Source organism: Lepisosteus oculatus, chromosome 8 (assembly GCF_040954835.1).
Source record: "Lepisosteus oculatus isolate fLepOcu1 chromosome 8, fLepOcu1.hap2, whole genome shotgun sequence".
In the NCBI taxonomy this organism is placed as follows: Eukaryota; Metazoa; Chordata; class Actinopteri; order Semionotiformes; family Lepisosteidae; genus Lepisosteus; species Lepisosteus oculatus.
Window position 1 is genome coordinate 52,043,801 of NC_090703.1, and position 19,446 is coordinate 52,063,246.

The window sequence follows — 19,446 nt, forward strand, 5'->3', positions numbered from 1 at the left end:
CCCGCCTAATCCTGTAAAGTAAAGATCAAGCGTCACCACCACCAAATTTTTATTGGTTACTTCAGACGTCCATCTATCTTTCGGCAACACCCCTCTTTTGATTGGCTTGCTTAAGAAAGAGGGGCGGGCTGGACGCGACTGCTTTCCGTTCCAATTGGACACATTCCCAGTTAACTTTTATCCGTTTTACGACCCCGGAAGTGGCAGTTCAATGTCACATGGAATAAAAAGGCTTACAAGTTTTGGTGTGGAGTGTGGAGTGAATGATTTGCATTGCAATAATTTTAATTAATTTATGGCAACAAATAGCTGAATAAGAGTTCGCGGGAGTACGCTTTATATGCTCTATGTAGTTACTGTTTGTTAAAGTACTGTAGATAATTTCCAACCTGTGAAGTACTTGCAGTAGGTCGATTATCCTAAAACATAAATAATACATCAGTTTCAATTGTTCCTGTTATTGGAGTACAATCTGGCATTCACAGATCGTGTGAATCATTGAACATGTGATGCAACTGAACGGAAAAGTAACAGAGCGAGATGACTAGATATCGTTATAGAGAAACCTCATCTTCTCAATAATACATCCAGGGACCTTCGATGGCTGCGGTGATGAACAGAATGGCGTATTTCGGAGGCGCCCTCACAAGGAGACCCTTCCGCTGCGTGGGGGTAGCGGGCCGGGGGTTCTCGCCTTCCTCCAGGTCGAGCTGGCAGCGCCGCTCTCCGGCGGGGTGCTGGAGGGGGACTGCGCGGCGCAGCCTGTGCCAGGACACCTCCCTGGCCGGCGAGCCCCACTACATCACCACTCCCATCTTCTACGTGAACGCCGCCCCGCACATCGGACACCTGTACTCCGCCGTCATCGCGGACTGCCTGCACAGATACAAGCTGATGCGGGGATGCCGGTCGAGGTTTTCCACGGGTAAGTCACACGGGTGGCCCTGGCGTCACTGGAGGCGATGGGAATTCACTTAAATTGTCCTGAGGCCGAATTTCTCAGGCTTGTAAAAAAAAAAACTCAAAGCAAAACTTTGTGGACTTTAATGCACTTCACTTCATTTGTGTGTGCGCTTTCAGGGACGGATGAGCATGGATTAAAAATCCAGCAGGCGGCGCTAGCTGCCGGGAAAGACCCCCAGACGTTTTGCAATGAAGTATCCGAGAAATTTAAAACCCTGTTCCAGCGGTGCGACATTGCATACACGGACTACATCAGGACCACGGATCCCAGACACCGCAGCGCTGTGGAGCATTTCTGGAACGTCTTGCGGGACAAGGGCTTCATCTACAAAGGGAGCTACGAAGGCTGGTATTCCACTCAGGATGAGAGCTTCCTGACCCCCTCACAGGTGGGGGACAGCGTGGACTCAATGGGGAGGCCAATCAAGGTATCCCTGGAGAGCGGTCACAAGGTGCGTCCACTCCCTCCGCCAGAGGTGGCGCTGTCATTTCACGCTGACTTTTAGAAGCGTGCCTTCTGGGGTTAGAGATGTCTAGTTCAATTACCATGAAACAGCTGTTTTTAAAGATTTGTATATTAATTTCTAATGACCATGTTTTAGTAATTGAATAACTGATAAAAGTTAGGATTAGGTTATAAATAAGAGAAGCAAACTGCACAGGTAGGAGAGGAAGACTTCCGGCTGCCTGTGTGTGTAGATATAGCCACTGGCTAGTGGAATTCTGTGTCCAGTTCTCGTAAACAGTGTCTAGGACTCTGCTCCCAGAGCCTGCTTGTCTTCAGAGACGGAGGCCCAGCTGTGTGGCTCTCCTGGTTTCTCACGCTCTCCCGTGTTGCTCCCTGTCCCTGCTAGGTGGACTGGGTGAAGGAGGAGAACTACCTGTTCCGCCTGTCGGCGTTCCGGGCCCCGCTGCGGGCGTGGCTGGCCGAGAGGCCGCAGGCCGTGCGGCCCGAGAGGTTCCACGCCGCGGCTCTCCGCTGGCTGCAGGAGGAGCTGCCCGACCTGTCCGTTTCGCGGCAGAGAGACCGGCTGCAGTGGGGGATCCCCGTGCCCGGAGACCCCAGCCAGACCATATACGTGTGGCTGGACGCCCTGGTCAACTACCTGACAGTAGCCGGGTACCCCCACTCCTGCGCTGAGTGGTGGGCCGCTGCCCATCACGTGGTGGGCAAGGACATCCTTAAGTTTCACGCCATCTACTGGCCGGCCTTCCTCCTGGCCGCCGGCCTGCCCCTGCCCCAGGCCCTCTACGTGCACTCGCACTGGACAGCGGGCGGGCAGAAGATGTCGAAGAGCCTGGGCAATGTGGTGGACCCCCTGGAGAGGTGCCAGGACTTCACCGCAGATGGGATGAGGTACTTCCTGCTCAGACAGGGCGTCCCGGACTCGGACTGCGACTACTACGACGACAAGGTGGTGAAGCTGCTCAACGCCGAGCTGGCGGACTCTCTCGGGGGGCTCCTGAGCCGCTGCACGGCCCCCGCCCTCAACCCGCGCCAGGTGTACCCCAGCTTCTGCGGCCAGTGCTTCCCCGGGGCGCCCGCGGGTGGCGCGGGCGGGAGCCGGGCCGGCCCGGAGGACTACGTGCTGCTGGCGCGCGTGGGGGCCCTGCCGGCCGCGGTGGAGCGCCACCTCGAGAGCCTGCAGGCGTACAAGGCGCTGGAGGCCATCGCCGGCTGCGTGCGGCTCACCCACACCTTCTTCCAGAGGCACGCCCCGTGGAAGCTGGACCCCGCGGACCCCCGGGAGCGCCGCTGGCTGGACACCGTCCTGCACGTCTCCCTGGAGTGCCTGCGGCTCTACGGCACCCTGCTGCAGCCGGCGGTGCCCGGGATCGCCGGCACCATCCTGTCCAGGCTGGCGGTGAGAGCGGAGGAGCGGACCTGGGCGGGCCTGAGCCTGCTGGCCCGCCTGCGCGGGGAGCACTGCCCCTTCGAGGGCCGGCCGCTGGGCCCCGACCCCGGCGTGCTCTTCCCCAGGCTGGAGCGGCCCCAGGGCCGGCGAGTGAGGCTGGAGACGGGCAGCAGCGCGGTGCTGCCGGAGGCGCGGGCCAGTACACAGGACAGTGGTGTCAACCCTCGAATGCCCTGAAATCGGCAATAAACACAAATTCTTATTCCTGTTTGAAAAGAAAATGAAGGTTGTGTCCCTTTTGTAATTTCTTGGGTGTTCTTGTTCTAAGCCTGAAAATCGACTCCATTGATCCGCGGGGCTCCGGAGTCTGCTTCGCGGATCACAGTGACACCCAGTGGCCAGGTGAGGTAACAACACTGGGAGCCATAACTGGCAGCCATAACACTATAGGTTTATTCCATGCTGGAAAAAAAGAAGAAAAAGAACACAACGTTTCGGCCGTGGAGCCTTGAACCCCTGAAGAAGGCTCCACGGCCGAAACGTTGTGTTCTCTTTCTTCTTTTTTTTCAGCATGGAATAAACCTATTACTTGTTCCTTTGCAGCCTACGCATGCTGACACAGCTACCCACCTGAGCCATAACATTATGGTTAATCTTTGAAAGACGTATGTGAAATTAATAAACTATTAAAGAGAAAAAATAATTTCCCATAATTTCATGGCCTGAACCCCACAGTCAGCAGATAGACAAAACTATCTAACTAACCCACAGCACTTACTTCTGCTTGGTACACTCAATTTGAGTTTTACTACGACAAAAATATGCTTTAATGATGCAGTATGGATCATTAAAATATATTTGATGTTGATCAAACATACTTTTAGATGCATGTAGGACATGCGGCTGCATATTGATTCAGACTAAAATTTGCATTATTACTTTACTTTCCAATAAAATAAGTGTACGCTTCTTATGGCAGACTTCTGATTGAACAGTCTGACTTCGCCTCGTTTGTTGGCCGGCGCTGAAGAAGAGGACGCTTCTACAAACAAGCCGTGTTTCCGCTCTATGCCTGTACTGCTGCAGCACTGTAGCGCCAGGCGCGGCGGACCTGTGCCGCACCTCTGCTTGTCCTGGAGCGCACCTGGGCTCGCGGGGAGGAGCCCCGGGGCGCCCCGGCCAGGTGCACCGGTCCGGCAGCGCGGCGCCCTGCGTGTGCAGCCCTCGGCCACGGCGTCCCACACACTTCGCGAAACTGGGAGAGCACACGCACACACGCCCGGTCTCTCTCCGAGGATGTAACGTGGAGCTGCCATTGCGGTTTTATTGGTCGAATTCATTACGAGGAGGTAGCAAGAGAAGCATCTTTATTACCGAGCCACCATTAAACACAGCAGAGGACATTTCTCTCCTTCACACTACGGGCAGGACGGGATGTTGTTGTCGTGTCATTAGCATCTCTGTGGATTTTGTTTTTGCATGGTGTGGTGTTATTAAGGGGAGTGGATAGAGCCCCCCTCCCCCTGTTAAACGGCATAACAGAGTAATACCCTTCTGTCCATATTCTCGCTCACCGTTATGGCAAACGAATCGCTAGCAAATGGAGGAGGACCGAGTCAGTCCAAACCCCGGAGCCTTTCGTCCTCCGCGGAGCTGAACGCATCCATGGAGCGCAGCGTCCAGACCCGGATATTTAAGATTATCGTGATAGGGGACTCGAATGTGGGGAAGACCTGCCTAACCTTCCGCTTCACCGGAGGGAGCTTCCCGGACAAAACAGAGGCCACTATCGGCGTGGATTTCAGGGAGAAGGCGGTGGAGATCGAAGGTGAAAAAATCAAGGTATGTAAAACAGAGGCGAGACGAAAGAAAGGCAGGGAGGTTAGAATAATGTCGCTGGGTTGTTTTTCTTTGTGATTGTTTTCCCCCAGTTAGCTCGAGGTGGATTAGACATGGTCAGCCGCAGTGTAGCGGGTACGTTCAGAACATAATAATGATGATGCAGTCGGTTTTCATGGAGTCTTTGTAGTATTAACGTCTTCCAAAGAGAGACGAGAATCGATTTCGTGCATTTTCTCTATTTCGTGCGAGCTTTGACAGGCCTGTTCATCTGCTCATATGCAGCAACGGCTTCACAAATATTTAATATTTAATATTCTTCCATGGAATATTTTCATACAGGCTGGCTTGAGTGTTTCCCGTTAAACTGTTACACGTGTCACCTTAAGCAAAGGACAGCATCTCCAAGCGCCCTGCCCCTGGCCCTGGTACACCGTGTGGCACCCATGCCTGTGGAGAGCAGAGGTGCGACTACATCTGAGCAGCTGTGACCTGGGATGTCTTGATTATGACTCCCCACTCTGAGCACTCAAAAAAAAAAAGCCCAACAACACACACTTTGAAAATGAGTTGAGTATTGAGAAATACTCAAAACACTTTATTTGTGCATACAGTACATTGCCCAAGCTCTGTGGAAGCAAGTGGGGCTCAGATTAAGTTCTGTGTGGAGCCCAGGAGCGCTGATGCTTGTTGAGAAGGTCATTGCTTTGTTCTCTAAGGCTGTGAAGAGACTCAAGCTCTGAGAAGACCCTGAGAATAAAGCAGACCTTCTCCTGGACCCAAAGAGCCTTGATGTGCTCTTTCCTAAAAGATTCCTGTTGTTGTTTTTTTTCCCGTGTGACTCAAATGAACCCATACTTCCAGAAGCTCCCATGTGAAAACAATTGCTTCTTTGACCTGTACTGCAAGAGGTTTCTCCATTCTAGTCCTTCTGGAGTCGAAGGCCCTGACACTTTGGAACAGTGTCTGTGCGCTCTCCCACCTCCCATCACACAGGCCTACATCTCAGCCTGTGTATCTGCGATGTAGTTCCTTATGTCTTCATCATTTAATAATCCCTATCTCTGAACTGGCTTCATCACTCTGCTCTCCTCCTCACTGAGAGTTGCTGTGTGGGGATAGTACAAAACTAAAGAACTGGTGGGGGTGGAGAGGATCCCCATGACCTGTAGCGCTTTGAGTGGAGTGTCCAGGTAAGTGCTATCTAAGCTCTGGGCCTGCTGCCTCTGGCCCTGGGTAACCCTGCGTTGTTCCTCTTCTCCCGTTGGCAGGTGCAGGTCTGGGACACGGCAGGTCAGGAGCGTTTCAGGAAGAGCATGGTGGAGCACTACTACCGTAACGTCCACGCCGTCGTCTTCGTGTACGACGTCACCAAGATGGCCTCCTTCGAGAACCTCAAGACCTGGATCCAGGAGTGCAACGGGCACCACGTGTCGCCCTCCGTGCCCCGCGTCCTGGTGGGCAACAAGTGCGACCTGGTGAGCCAGATCCAGGTGCCCTCCAACACGGCGCTGAAGTTCGCCGACGCCCACAACATGCTGCTGTTCGAGACCTCCGCCAAGGACCCCAAGGAGACGCAGAACGTGGAGTCCATCTTCATGTGCCTGGCCTGCCGCCTGAAGGCCCAGAAGTCCCTGCTGTACAGGGATGTGGAGAGGGAGCAGGGCAGGCTGCAGCTGTGTCACGAGCCCAGCGCCAAGAACTCGTGTCCCTGCTGAGCGAGCCGTGCCCTCTGTCCCCCTGGAAGCAGCTGCAAGAATTTCAGACATGCAGAGATATAGTCATGTAAAGGACTGGTCTAAGGGAAAGAATGTGCCTGCATTTTGTTTTTCTGAAAAACGTTTGTGCAAGATTAACCCTTCTTCTTGGATTTCTCTTTTGAATTCTTCCCCTCCGTTGCAAATCAGTGCATATCATCCCACTGCCTGTTTTTTTAAGTCTCTTATGGCCTTCCGATCGCAGAGATGCCAAAGGTTTGCCGCCCTTCATCAAGAACTGAGAAGAACAATGTCCCTCAGCATAAAAAAGTACTGGTTTGTGCTGCTCAAAGTAATTTGCACTCTCATATAAAATCCCTTGCTAATATAGAATAAGATTTCTTAAATTACAGATGGATGTATTTCACTCACGGATAGGTTTTTCATATTATTACTAGAAGTACTGAATAATAACCCAGCAAACTCAAAAAGATGTCCAGTTTCCTGCATACAGTGACTCTTTTATAAAAGAAAGTTAATTTCCAATCTAGTTATGTACAGGGACATGCACACAAAAAGTTGCAGTTCTCCTCACAGTAACCTGGTGTGTTTCTTATTTCTGTCTGGAGCGATGTGTGTCAAGGATGACATCGACACCCTCCTACGCTCGGAAAGGACTCTGTCTCCTTGAGGGAGCAGGTCAGCTGTCACTGAACGAGACAAACGAATTGGGTAAATAACCTTCTCAGTCCTACCATGTTCCTTTTAGGTAAATATTTTTTTAAGTTTAATCTGAATAATTTACCTTCATTGACCACAAAGCTAACATATAGTCAGTGTGTGAATGGGGCTATGGTCTGACTGACTTGACCGGAGATGGATGTTGGTCAGGATCAGGGTGCCTTTATTCAAATGCAGCAGAAAAATTTTGCAGTAAGATGAGCAATAATGACATTTTTAAAATGTTGTCATTAAGGCCATTTATTGTCCTGAATGCCTCTCATGTTACAGCACTAGGTCAGACAAGTAGTACTGCTGGTGCCTTAATCATATTGCTGTCATGTGCAGCATGACAGGTTTTATCATTTAAGGGTGAAAAAAATACACAGCAAGCAGACATGCAACTTTCTTTGATTGTGTCATGGTTTTTAGACTGATCTCAAAAGCAGACTAATTATCTTCCCATTGCAATCTGGCTAAAATCAGGTTTCAAATGAGAGGAGGCCATTGGGCACATCAAGCACATTGGCCTGCTAGTCGATAACTGATTAGAGGCTGTAATCCAGCCCCTTCTTGAACGTAGCTATAGAGTATCAGCTTCAACAATGGCTGGACAGTTTGTTCCATGCTCCCACAACTGTTTGTGTAAAGAGAGGTTCAAATTGACCTGAAGACTGAAGAGACTATAAATGTGCCCCTGGGACTCCTGTTTGACTGAAAGTGCTGGATTCTGTCTTTTGAGCAATATGATGTTTATTTTCTCACTTTTCTAATTGCGTTCAAAAAATGCAGCTAAGACATTTGAACTTTTGTTTAAAAAGAAATTAGCTTGAAAAAACTGCACAGCAAATTTGACATCAACGATAGATCTGGACAGAGGTGTCTCTTCTGAGGGCATCTCTAGTACAGTAAAGAGTACTGAGTGCAGTAGAACATGTTAAAAACTCAGATTTTCTTTTATTAAATCATAATGGGAATTAATGTTATGGACGTAATTCATATTAAATGTCTTCCCTCTTCTGTTTCAGAATTAGATCACTGTTGTTATTTATTCAGTATCTGCTAATAGGCCTTGATGATGTAATCTTGTAAGAGTGTGATGACTCCCAGGCTGATGAAAGACATTACTTGATCGGAAGCTCAGATATGTACTCCCAGTGGCTGCGAGTGGATGGACAGGTTTATCTTTCACATTCACAGCCCTCTCTCTTGGACAAAACCTGTCTTGTGCTCTTCCCGGAGTTCTGCTGCATCCCTGGATCAATCCAAACCTCTCCTCTCCCCCAAAGAAGACCTCCATCTTTTTGTAAGGTCTTGAAGATAGCACCAGAGGTCCTGTCTCTCCAAAGAGAACTTAAACAGGACAAATGTGTTAATTTTAGTTGGAAGAAAAATAAATGAAAAAGCACTGTGGACTAATTCTGTTTTGTTTTTTCTTTCTTCAGTTTTCTCATTTCTCAGCAATTCAGATGAGCTGTTCTGGTCACTTCAGTTAGCTGTGTGGCATTTTAGCCCTGTATGTCATTGTGTGATTCCCTAGTTTATATTTTCCTTGAAATAGAATAACTGTTTCATTTGCCCTTCTTTGTATTTGTCTGTTTAGTTTTTTATAGTATCAACAACATAATCTCAAGATTGTTGTTCTAGCTTCTTGCAGAAAATTATTTTTCAAAGAAGTCACCATCAAAAACTGTCCCCCTTTCTGCCCAACATCAGAATCCTTATCACCATGGAAACAGGAATCATTGGAAAGAGTCCTGATTGATCAAGTAGCCAAAATATTCTGATGTGTAACAGGAAAACAAAATGTCAGATAAAAGAAAAACAGGAACAAAATCAGAAGAGTAGCTACCACCAAAGCACAATGTGATTAAGGAAATGGGACATTTTTTAGCATATGAGAAAGGCTAAGAATTTGAGTTGGTTCTTTGTGTTTCAGCTCTTCGGCATAGACTGATGAGCTAACACAATGACCTCACTGCCAAAGTTGCATCTCCATGATGTCATGATTACACAGTGACCTCAAGACCAGCACAGCTTCACCTACAGGGTGTGATACATAATGTCTGGATACATCACGTTTGGTCCTTGCAGTCTGGCAGCATTTAGATCACCTTCTGCTTACAGCTAATAAGCTACACTCAGTGAACATCAATAAAGTGCAGAGAAGGAAACCAATTCATCAGCTACAGTGTCGTTAATCAACGTGGACAACCCATGAGAGAAGAAACAGGTGGCGATTGTAGGGTTAGTGCCAACAGCCTTTGTTACTTGGAGCTTTCCGCAGACCACTGCAGCACTAATAATGGGAAATTAGTTATGAGTGGGGCTAGGTGATATCCCCACCTGGCCACAGGTATGAGACACGCTCGGCCGAGGCACAAAGACTGGACACTGTGTCACCTGAATCCGTGGCAAAATTGGAAACAGTAATCAATGAAAATGAAAACCTGAATTTTCATTCCTTCTTTCTTACTAGTTGATGGGTTAAATCGGCTTCAAATTGGCCTGTTGCTGTTTTGTCATTAAATCAGTTTCCACAGTACCTACCACGCTGTCAAATTAAAAGGAGCATAAACAACAACCCATTCTGTATAGAATAAGGTTTTTAAAGAATTTATTCATTCTTTATTGAGAAGTTACAGACTATAGAACTACAAATAAGCACATTTAAGTTTGTTCATGTGCTCCTCTCCTACGGTTCTTTGGGTTATCTAGATAAGTGCTGTGTAAATGAAGAGGCTCAGACATGCACATGCTTAAACATACAGTATCCCCTATCGCAGTGCGGAGGTGCCGAAGGGTGTCTGAGTTGGCGTCACCTTTAACAGCCTTTACAGCAAATACACAAGACCTTGACGCAGAGTGATGGAACCCAAACAGTAGCACAAGGGCTGAGCTACGCAGGCTTGAAGAAACTCGTCAGGAAAAACTGTTTCTTTCCCTGTCCTGTTCCTCAGTCCATTAACACAGTGCTGGACTGTGCAGGCGCTCAGGGCCACAGCCTGTTCAGGACCTGGCCTCCGTGGGCTGGATGTGCTGGGTGCTGTAACCCTCTGGTTTGACATCTCCCTGCTCCCCTGCTCCTTTCGCCCTGCTAATTAAACAGTTTGTCTGCTCCGAAGATGAGAGCTGTCCCTGGCCCAAGCGCCTTTGGGTTTGCTGTTCGAGTCCCCGAGAACAGAACCAAAGACGCCGACGAGAAAACAATTGAAGGCAAAATTGGGCTTTTCTTGCTGTCAACCCTTGCAGTGTAACTCACTGAAAAAATAAATCACAGATGGCCGGCCTCGCTCTTCCATTACGGCAATAAAACGTCCACTCCCAAAAGCAAATTGCCTGTGGTAATTAAGATCTTACTATAAATGTAATTTATTTGAAATACCCAGTTAGGACACAAACGCACCACTTAAGCTTTCGGGAACCTAAGCAATTACATTTGTGTTTGCTGTATTATTATATACTTAACATTAAATCCTAGCATTCCTGTGGTTCTGAGCGACTACCCCCCTTTTCTATGCGAGACAGTCAGATTACAGCAGCCCAGTTTAACAAGATGGGCTAGTGTAAAATGATCACAAGTATCGATGCGACAGCTAATCCCAGCGCTGATTTTAACTGTGTCCCAGTCTCCTTATCTCGAACTCTTTGGCTTCCGATTTAGCGAGACGTGAGGCAAAATGATAGCACGCAAATGAGGTGCCCTTCCGACCTCCCGCCGCTGGGTGGAGCGTGTGATCAGTGTAAGACGTTTGACGAGACGCAGGTGGATTCCGGCTGAATCCGGGGAGACAGTGATCCTGTTTCGGTCGCTGGAGAGCCGAGAGCCGCATATTTTCAATCGGGGATTGATTACCCCCCGGATCTGGGGGAGGATGGCGGAGTACAGCCAGGCGGGTATCCTGATGGCCCTGCTGCTGTTCACGGTGGTGACGGTGCGGGATATCTACCTGGGGAAGAACTGGGCTCAGCAGCAGCAGCAGCAGCGCCAGGCCGCGGACAGCCTGGGCGTGGGGCCCGGCGGCCTGCGGGACGGGGACTATCAGAAGCCGGCCAAGCAGAAGATGTACACCGGGCCGGTCCTGAAGTTCCAGTTCTGGTAGGGAGAGGGCAAAAACACGCCCTTGATTCGATACTGTTGCTTAATTGACTTGTTTCTGGAAACGCCGAGTCATTTTTGAAAGACATGATTGGACAGAAAAAAAGTTACGATTTAGTAAGATTTTGTTTTACAATTTTGTGCCATTTAAAGACTGACTCGGGACGGGAAATATTCTGCCCCGATTGTTGCAGTCCAGGCTCGCTCCCCGGACAGCACCAGCGCAGGGATGACGATTATTGATTATCGTAGGAGTGTCAGACGCGCACGTCCGTGGTTGTTAAGCAGTGCCGGGTGATGACACCCTGTTCGCTGACGCCCTGTCGGTAGCCTGGTCTGCAGATTCTTGTCGCTTTCACTTTCACAGGGGTTTTCTAAGAAATCTCAGAGCCCGACACTTCAGACCAGCAGCGACAACCTGTGCATTTCACATTATATAAAGCAGAGTAAGGCCTTCAAAAATACAAAAACAAAGTCTGCTTTGGTGCCTCATCCAGATGGAGGGTCATTTCTGGCTTGTTTATTGATCTCAGATGGGCTGGGAGCTGAGTTTGAAATCAAGACGTTAGCATGGTGTGGATGTAGCGGAAATTCCCACTTTGTTTGGAAGCAGCTCTGAATCTTTCAGAGGAGATGCAGATGGCTCCCTGAAATAGTAACGGGACTGGAAGAATTATGTTTGCGGAGCCGAGGGGATTTCAGTATGGCGTCTGCACCAGGGCTAATGAGTGTAAATCCCTTTTATCCCCCTGTGCTCAGCCTCGTCTGCTCCTGTTTGTGAAGCGCCTTGCTGAGGGACCAGCAGGGCCAGGTCTTGCCATTGTAATGAACATTTTTCAAATCAGTCATTTTTGGTATACTTTGCTGCATGTGCCTCTGTGTCCAACATTTCTTTCTTCAGTGTTTGTAGTGTTTTTGTCCATGAATGTTTCTTTGTTTTCTGCAGTTTAGCCTGTCGCAGTTATAATAATAATTATTAATAATTGCTTACACTTATATAGTGCTTTTCTGGACACTCCACTCAAAGCTCTTTACAGGAAATGGGGATCCCCTCCACCACCACCAGTGTGCAGCCCCACCTGGATGATGCGCCGGCAGCCATAGTGCGCCAGAACGCTCACCACACATCAGCTATCAGTGGGGAGGAGAGCAGAGTAATGAAGCCAGTTCATAAATGGGGATTATTAGGAGGCCATGATTGGTAAGGGCCAATGGGAAATTTGGCCAGGACACATGGGTTACACCTCTACTCTTTACGAGAAGCACCCTGGGATTTTTAATGACCACAGAGAGTCAGGACCTCGGTTTTACGTTTCATCTGAAGGACGGCGCCTGTTTACAGTATAGTGTCCCCATCACTATACTGGGGCATTAGGACCCTCATGGACTGCAGGGTGGGCTCCCCCTGCTGGCCCCACTAACACCTCTTCCAGCAGCAACCTTAGTGTTTCCCAGGAGGTCTCCCATCCAGGTACTGACAAGGCTCACACCTGCTTAGCTTCAGTGGTTTGAAAGTTGTGAGTTGCAGAGTGATATGGCTGCTGGCCAGTATGTACCGTCTGTGCTCGGTGATTTATGCAGGGCTACCTCAGATCCAGGTACATGGTATCCATATGGAGTGTCCAATTGTGTCTCTTGCTCTGCAGCATATCCTGAGGGTACAGTAGGGTGTTCGAGGAGTACTCCCGGTCAATCAGCCAGCTGTACCCCGACATCCGAATCGAGGGCGAGAACTACCCCACCAAGCCTATTTACAGGTAAGAATAGTGTCCGTACTAATGAAATACTTTCCATGCTTGTATTTATTTCAACCAGTGTCGGTGTTGTAATGGACAGTTACTGAAGTAAAAATGTAGTTTACGGGCAGAGCTTGTTGTAAAAGCAACTAGATTCAATGAACAAAGTGTGATTGTACCCAGCGAGTCAAGGGCACAGGATGTTCTAAGAATTTGTTTATCTCTGCCCCAGCACAGAAGGCAGATACAAAACTACACATAGCTGTCTTCTCTGTCCTTCAAGGCTAAGACCTATAAGGACTGGAAAATTACTGTCTTGCCTTTCTTTGTATTACTGACCAACCATAATGAAGTAAACAAGCTGAGGTGTTGCATCAGCTGAGTGTATAAAATAAGGGACCTTTTTCTATTTTACTTTGGAAAATCAGCTCACACTTGCTGCACAGACTGGTGGTTGCTGTTTTTCCCTATTGCACAATATGAATAAATGCCTTACTGAGTGAATGAGAACACCTTTTCTGGCTCTTCTTTGAAAAAATTCCAAGACAGGATTTTCAGGTGTCCTCCCTGCAACGTGACCCTCTCTCCCACCTCCACAGAACACGAATGACAAAGCCCAGGTTTGGAGCAGTATGATCTGGTCTCTGGAGCCTAATCTGTGCTCTGAAAGGGCACCTTTAGTGATTGAGCCTCATGCGATTCTGTTTGTAAAATGGTTTATGCCTTCTGTAATACTTCTGAGTACAGTTAAATGCTTTGTTGTTATGCTGTATCATTTTAATTTTATTTCCTAGATACATTGCTTCTTTCATTTCTTACTTCAAACTTATTGCAATTGCACTGATTGTGAGCGGATACAATCCCTTCCCTGTGCTCGGAATGGACACTCCAAGAATATGGACATGGAGCCAAGAGAATAAGGTAAAAGATTAGGGACTTTCCTTGAATACGGAAATATAAAGTCAGAACTTTATGTCAAGGTTTTAGACTACATCCTTCCTCGTATTTTGTATTCTGCTATTCTGCGGCTCTGCTGATTGTTTCAGATGCACAGTATCAATCATTTTATGTAGACAAAGTAAACTAATTACAAATGCAGTATGTAGTCTGGGATGTGCTCCACCATTCTGTTTATAATTATGTAGTAAGGGAACTAATTAAAAAAATGAAAGTTACATGATAGTCGCTAAATTAAATGCCAAGAATTTCTTAAGACTTGAAATTGCTATCAGACGGATTTCAAGAATTTCTGTTCCAATTTATAATTATTCTCTGGACACTCCTGTATGCTGTTAGCAGCCAGGCGTCTAAGTGTGGGTGTAGCCTGGCTCTGCTAATCGGATCTGACATGAAGCTCATTAATGAGCAAACGGACCCCTCTCCCCACTCCAGTGCTCTCCTCACATCAGGCCTGCTCTCGTTAGCACAGAATGTCAGAGTGGTGAAATCTGGAATTGGTTTGAAGTGTACAGTGTCTGCTAGCAGGCAGAGCTTCTCATTTCTGGAGACATCTTATACCAGCAGCTTTTCCTTGGAATTAAGCAGGATGAGGAAAAATGGGACCTTTTTTTTTTCTCCAGATATTTTCATGCCTCATGACGTTTTTCTTCAGTAACATGTTGGAGACCCATTTCTTATCTACGGGTGCTTTTGAAATCACACTCAATGGTGAGTGGCTTTTGTTATGTATTCTTTAACTGTAGCAGGACTGCAACACTCAGTTGCCACTCTGGTGTTCAGGTGTTCACTGCCTGTCCCGTCTGTCAGCCATTAATGATCAGGTACAAATTAAAACTTTGAGCTGCAGTTGATCTCCAGAATCAGTAGACAGACAATTAGTAATTTTGTGAAATTGTCTACTTTGTTTACTGATTTATTTTCTCTATAAGCAAAAAGCAGTGTAATATTTTTGAATGAGGGTATTTTTTGTTTCAATGCACTGGTGCATTTTTTTAACTGTGACATTCAGAGAAAACCTTGAGAGACTGTGACTCAGCCCTCTAATGGATATGTTTTTCCATATCGTGCATTGCTAATTGAATGTTCCAGTTCACCAATCAGCTTAATTTATGAAAGTAAACTGGCTTTCCTTAATGTATCCTTACCTGACAATTCTGCTGCACAGCAAGTTACTTCTCATAGCTATGTTTTCAGCAAGGTGCCCTTGGAACATAGAGAAACTCAGATCTCCTTCTACTGATTAGAGATAGAGCAGGCACTTACATTGAACTGCTGCCCAGTTCAGTTCAGTCTCATCTCCATGGATACTCTTTATTATAATGCAGTGTTCCAAACACTAAATAAATATTTGACTGCCAGGTCAAAGTTACTGTACTGTGATAGCGTTTTCATTTTCCAGTTTCACTGTAGGATATGCATTTTGTAATTATAAAGTTGTCATTTTTAATTTTTCCCAACTTTTTTTTCTCCTTGTGCTTTCTGAAGATGTCCCAGTCTGGTCAAAGCTGCAGTCAGGACACGTGCCGAACATCCAAGAGCTGTTTCAGATTCTTGATAATCACCTGAAGATGAATCAAGTAGACAAGATCTCCTTTCCAACTCCATAGCACTGAATTTCAAGCAGACGGATTAGTAAGTAATTAAGCACAGACTTCTCATCATAGCTTCAGCAGCTGATTTTCCTCTACAGATGATAGTTGGGTATTTGAAAGCCCATAAAAGGAGACTGATTAGTCCCTACCCACCACTAATACGATCTGATTGGCAGCCCCGTGTCTAGAATAATTTTATGATAATAGAGAAAATATTGTTTTTGCAGAGATTTGGGTCATCTTATGATTGATACAAGAAATCATTAATCTCCCATACCCTCGTAGTACTCAGAGCTCATTTTGTGTGTCCATCCTATTATAGCTTGTATCCTTGGTCACGTTAAATATTTTTTTTTCCATTTTTATCATGAAGTTTGTATTTCAGAATTTCTTAAGACCTTTTAAGGCTCTCTGCATAGAAGCCTTTTTATTGACAAAAGTCAGCTGTGAATTTGTACATCATGTGGCATGTTTGCCTCTGTGCGTGGGAGCTGAATTCTGTGGAAACAGCGTCGTGGCGCGGTGGGTTAGTAACTCGTGGTAAAACGTGGCAGTTCAGTCATTCCAGATCCGGAGCATGGCTTGTGTGTGTGTGTGTGTGTGTGTGTGTGTGTGTGTGTGTGTGGCTCTGGCTGGCAGGATCCTCCACTTAAGGCCGTGTGCTCTACCCGCAGGTTTCCCAGGGCGGCGGGACTGTGCTGTGGTTTAATGAAGGCCCGCACGGAAAGCAGCTCGCTGTGAGTGCAGGCTGGACGTCCCTGCTGCTCCGCACATTTCCGCGGCTCTAGGAAGCGCTCCGTCCTGCGGAAACATGGGGGAACATCGGCCCAGAGCAATCAAAAAGATGGCGATTCCCCATTCCGATCACACTTATTTACATAACGAATCTGTAAGAGTTGTGTCATTTTTCTTTTTCTCCTCCCAAGTGCATGTCAGCAGTGTGAAGTGTCAGGGCAGGCGAGATTTGACATTGCCTTTGCAAACGGCACAAGCCAGTCAGTTGGCGCTTCTCACATTTTCACAAAAGCTGTTCTTGTTCTCCGGTGCTGGACCTGCGGAAGAAGCCCAGTTGGCTGTTAGAACCGTTTTAAAACCTCCATCTGGCAGAATTTAAAAAAAGGCTTGAATGGAATAGATGTGTTACGTATTGTCAATTTCTTGTTAATTGTTCAGGTGTATATAAGGTATATTTAAACCAGAGGCACTTCTATTTCTTGGGTTAAAAAGCCAGAGAGGCTTTGTTTTAGTTCAGGGGTTATAAGTGTTGTGTGATAATAATCATCCAGCTAGCAAACTGTGCCTCATCTCCTTGATTAATACCTCACGTCATAAATTTATCACAATAGAAGATGCAAGCTGCTGATCTTTCTGTGATGCTGTTCTCAAGTGTACGGATTTCAGTCAACGCATGTTCAAAATGTGAATCTGAGAACCTGCCCAGTGGAAGATCATGTTCCTGCAAGGCCTGGGTCTTTTCTTATGTTATTGCATTCAGATCTTTGTGTCACTTGCCTGCAGCAGGTGGGATAAGTCTTACATTAGTCTCACATTTGTTTAGTAAGTCATTTGTAAACTGATTTAGCAGAGTACTTGAAGGTGTACATGTTGTAAACTTTGTCTCTTTCCCACTGGCCCACCTGCCTCAGAGGAAGTGCAGTTCTTTAGTCCCAGCTGTAGCAGCTGAAGAGGCCTGAGAGTAATCTGCGTCTTGTTCCAGCGATCTGCAGATTGTAAAGAAAACAGAAGTTCCTGCTATTATGGGTTAAGAGCTAAATAAGAGCTAAAAAATAAAACATAAATTAAAATAAATAGGAAAGATGATAGGGGTTAGAAAACAATTTAGCTTTGCTTGGTACAAGACTGTTTTAAATGTATGTTTTAGCTACTTAAGTAGTTTTTATAGTGTAATAAAATGTAAATCCATGATAAAGTACACTGATTCCTCATAGCTTTAAAAATAACAATGTGGCCTGGGTTTGTGTGTTTTCCATGTCTACTCTCCTGTTCCTTCTCCCACTATATTAGATGTGATTTGACAGACATTATTAATTTCCCATTAACTAAATCCTTTCGGTTTCCTTTTGAAAAAGCACTGCCAAGAGAACAGACAATGTGGACTTGAATTAGTCTGTTTTCCCAGAAGCTCATTTGTGCTGTCTCCCCTTTTCTTGCAACAGTAAAGGGCTGAAGGATTTGATTCACATTTACTTGGAGAGTAACATCGGAGAAACTATGATCCAGATTTTACATGGGTTCTGTTTCATTTGAGTCTCTCTTCAAAGTCAAGCTTTGATAAAAGGCTTGGCTTTCAATTTAAGCCGAAAGTTAGGTTCTCGACATGTACTTTCTCTTATTGGGTAGCTTAGGTTTTTCATTGTTCCTGCCTTGGTCTCTTAGTTGTCTGTCAATATTAACAATAAAAACTTTCAACAGGTCAACCTTCATCTTCTCATGCTTTTGTTTTAATGGGAGTGAGAGGGGAATGCTCTTTTCTAATTTTGAAGGGTTGTTAGTGCTGGCTTGGTCTGGATTTAAGGCTTTCAAACGCCAGTATTTAATGGTAGGTTTCCATTTGGGGAAGGAAAGTTTGTACTGCTAATCAGGTGATTTAAACGATTCCTGTGTACGAAACAAGTCCTTGCAAGTCCTAAAGAATTGCAATTTTGTTGTATTTTAAGCATTTTTATGAATTAGTTATTGTAAACTGCATTTCAAGAGCTGACTGTAATAAAAATTACCTTCAATAAGAATCTCGCCCACTGAAACACTTCTTTCTGATGCACTTTGAACCTCAGCGGCCTGTTTTGGCTGTGAAGCAGGAGGCTGCAGTGCTGTGGAGGATTGAAATGATCAGCTGTCCACTTGGTTATTTACTCTGTTCACAGAACAGGCCCAGTTGTCCTGTTTTTTTCCCCAAAGTCAGCGTTTCTCTACTTTTCATCTAATGCGGTAAAGCTACAAAAAGGTTAAAGGGGAATAAATATGAATTTGCAATGAAAATGGAACGCTTTCATTTGATGAGGTATATTCAAAATAATTGCTACCATAATTAGGTTTGAAAGCTATATGTAACTGAATAGTATTATTATTGAATATAAGGTACTAAGAATACTGTACATTAATGGCTACTTCACGAGTGCTTTCCCCTGGAGGATCAGAGATACATTTTCAGAATGGAGACAATCCATCAACTTGGATGACCTCTGTCCCAGCACGTTGCCCTTGACTTTCAAGATGAACCATAACCCCACATCAGGCTTATGTTTCATCTTGATTCCCGTCTTGGATTGTGCAAAAAGTGATGCATGTGGTGTGGTGTCAAAGCGGTTTTCCAAAATGTCTAACGTGGGGAATGACATTCTTGAATGAAACAAGCTGTACCCATCTATCACTTGCCACCTGTAAAGCTGCCTGGTCCACAAATTGATGATTTTAACATTCTAGTGTCAAGACATCACCTGTGAAAGATTTTGGAAGATGTTTCTCGGGCAGCTGCCATGGTGCAGAAAACAAATATGACAGCCCTGCTCTGGTTGCAGTCACAGGCCAGACCTTGAGAAAGGGCTTCAAACTGAAATCGGGAAATGACATTCCTAACATCCAAAAACCTGCAGAGCCTACGTCGAAGAGCTCACCGTTAGTGGTGTCAGTGAGCCAGTAGGTGGCACTGATTCATCTCGACTTTCCAGAATGTCCGCACCACTGTCACAAGATGGTGTCTGGGGACATCGAGAAGCAGGAGATAACGTCTTTCCCAGGAGACCTACACCGGGATCTAGGCTATTTGGCACTGTAAGAGCAAGGGGTTCAACTGCAGGTGACTGGCCAAATACCACTATGAGCTTGCAAACATGGGGGTGGGTGGGGGGGGGTGAGTCTCTGGTTGTGTTGTGGAACTTGACGAGAGTGGAAGTGGTGAGCTGTCATGCTGAATAAGAAGAAAAAAGATCATTTGAATTAGGATGCATGGATTAGCATGCAAAG

At 46.3% G+C, this 19,446-nt stretch overlaps 3 protein-coding genes across 5 annotated transcripts; all 3 read left to right on the plus strand.

Annotated features, from left to right (window-relative positions):
• Nucleotides 1–162: 162 nt before the first annotated feature.
• Nucleotides 163–3,100, plus strand: mars2 (methionyl-tRNA synthetase 2, mitochondrial). Its single transcript, XM_006633039.3, has 3 exons — nucleotides 163–925; nucleotides 1,081–1,415; nucleotides 1,818–3,100. The coding sequence occupies exons 1-3, from the start codon at nucleotides 601–603 to the stop codon at nucleotides 3,054–3,056; spliced, it is 1,899 nt and encodes a 632-aa protein (XP_006633102.2). The 5' UTR covers nucleotides 163–600; the 3' UTR covers nucleotides 3,057–3,100.
• Nucleotides 3,101–3,816: 716 nt separating this feature from the next.
• On the plus strand, nucleotides 3,817–8,488 carry rab33a (RAB33A, member RAS oncogene family). 3 transcript variants are annotated; one of them, XR_001478862.2, is made up of 3 exons: nucleotides 3,817–4,661; nucleotides 5,930–7,124; nucleotides 8,104–8,488. XR_001478862.2 is itself a non-coding variant. In XM_006632920.3 (2 exons), the coding sequence occupies exons 1-2, from the start codon at nucleotides 4,398–4,400 to the stop codon at nucleotides 6,374–6,376; spliced, it is 711 nt and encodes a 236-aa protein (XP_006632983.2). In that variant the 5' UTR covers nucleotides 3,817–4,397; the 3' UTR covers nucleotides 6,377–8,488. The 3 variants fall into 3 exon arrangements, 1 of the variants encoding a protein (XP_006632983.2); XR_001478863.2 differs by having other exon boundaries at nucleotides 5,930–7,087; XM_006632920.3 differs by having other exon boundaries at nucleotides 5,930–8,488.
• A 2,339-nt stretch (nucleotides 8,489–10,827) lies between these two features.
• On the plus strand, nucleotides 10,828–18,212 carry selenot2 (selenoprotein T, 2). Its single transcript, XM_069193810.1, has 6 exons — nucleotides 10,828–11,174; nucleotides 12,821–12,931; nucleotides 13,705–13,831; nucleotides 14,491–14,578; nucleotides 15,356–15,502; nucleotides 16,137–18,212. The coding sequence occupies exons 1-5, from the start codon at nucleotides 10,951–10,953 to the stop codon at nucleotides 15,475–15,477; spliced, it is 672 nt and encodes a 223-aa protein (XP_069049911.1). The 5' UTR covers nucleotides 10,828–10,950; the 3' UTR covers nucleotides 15,478–15,502; nucleotides 16,137–18,212.
• The last annotated feature ends 1,234 nt before the right edge of the window (nucleotides 18,213–19,446 follow it).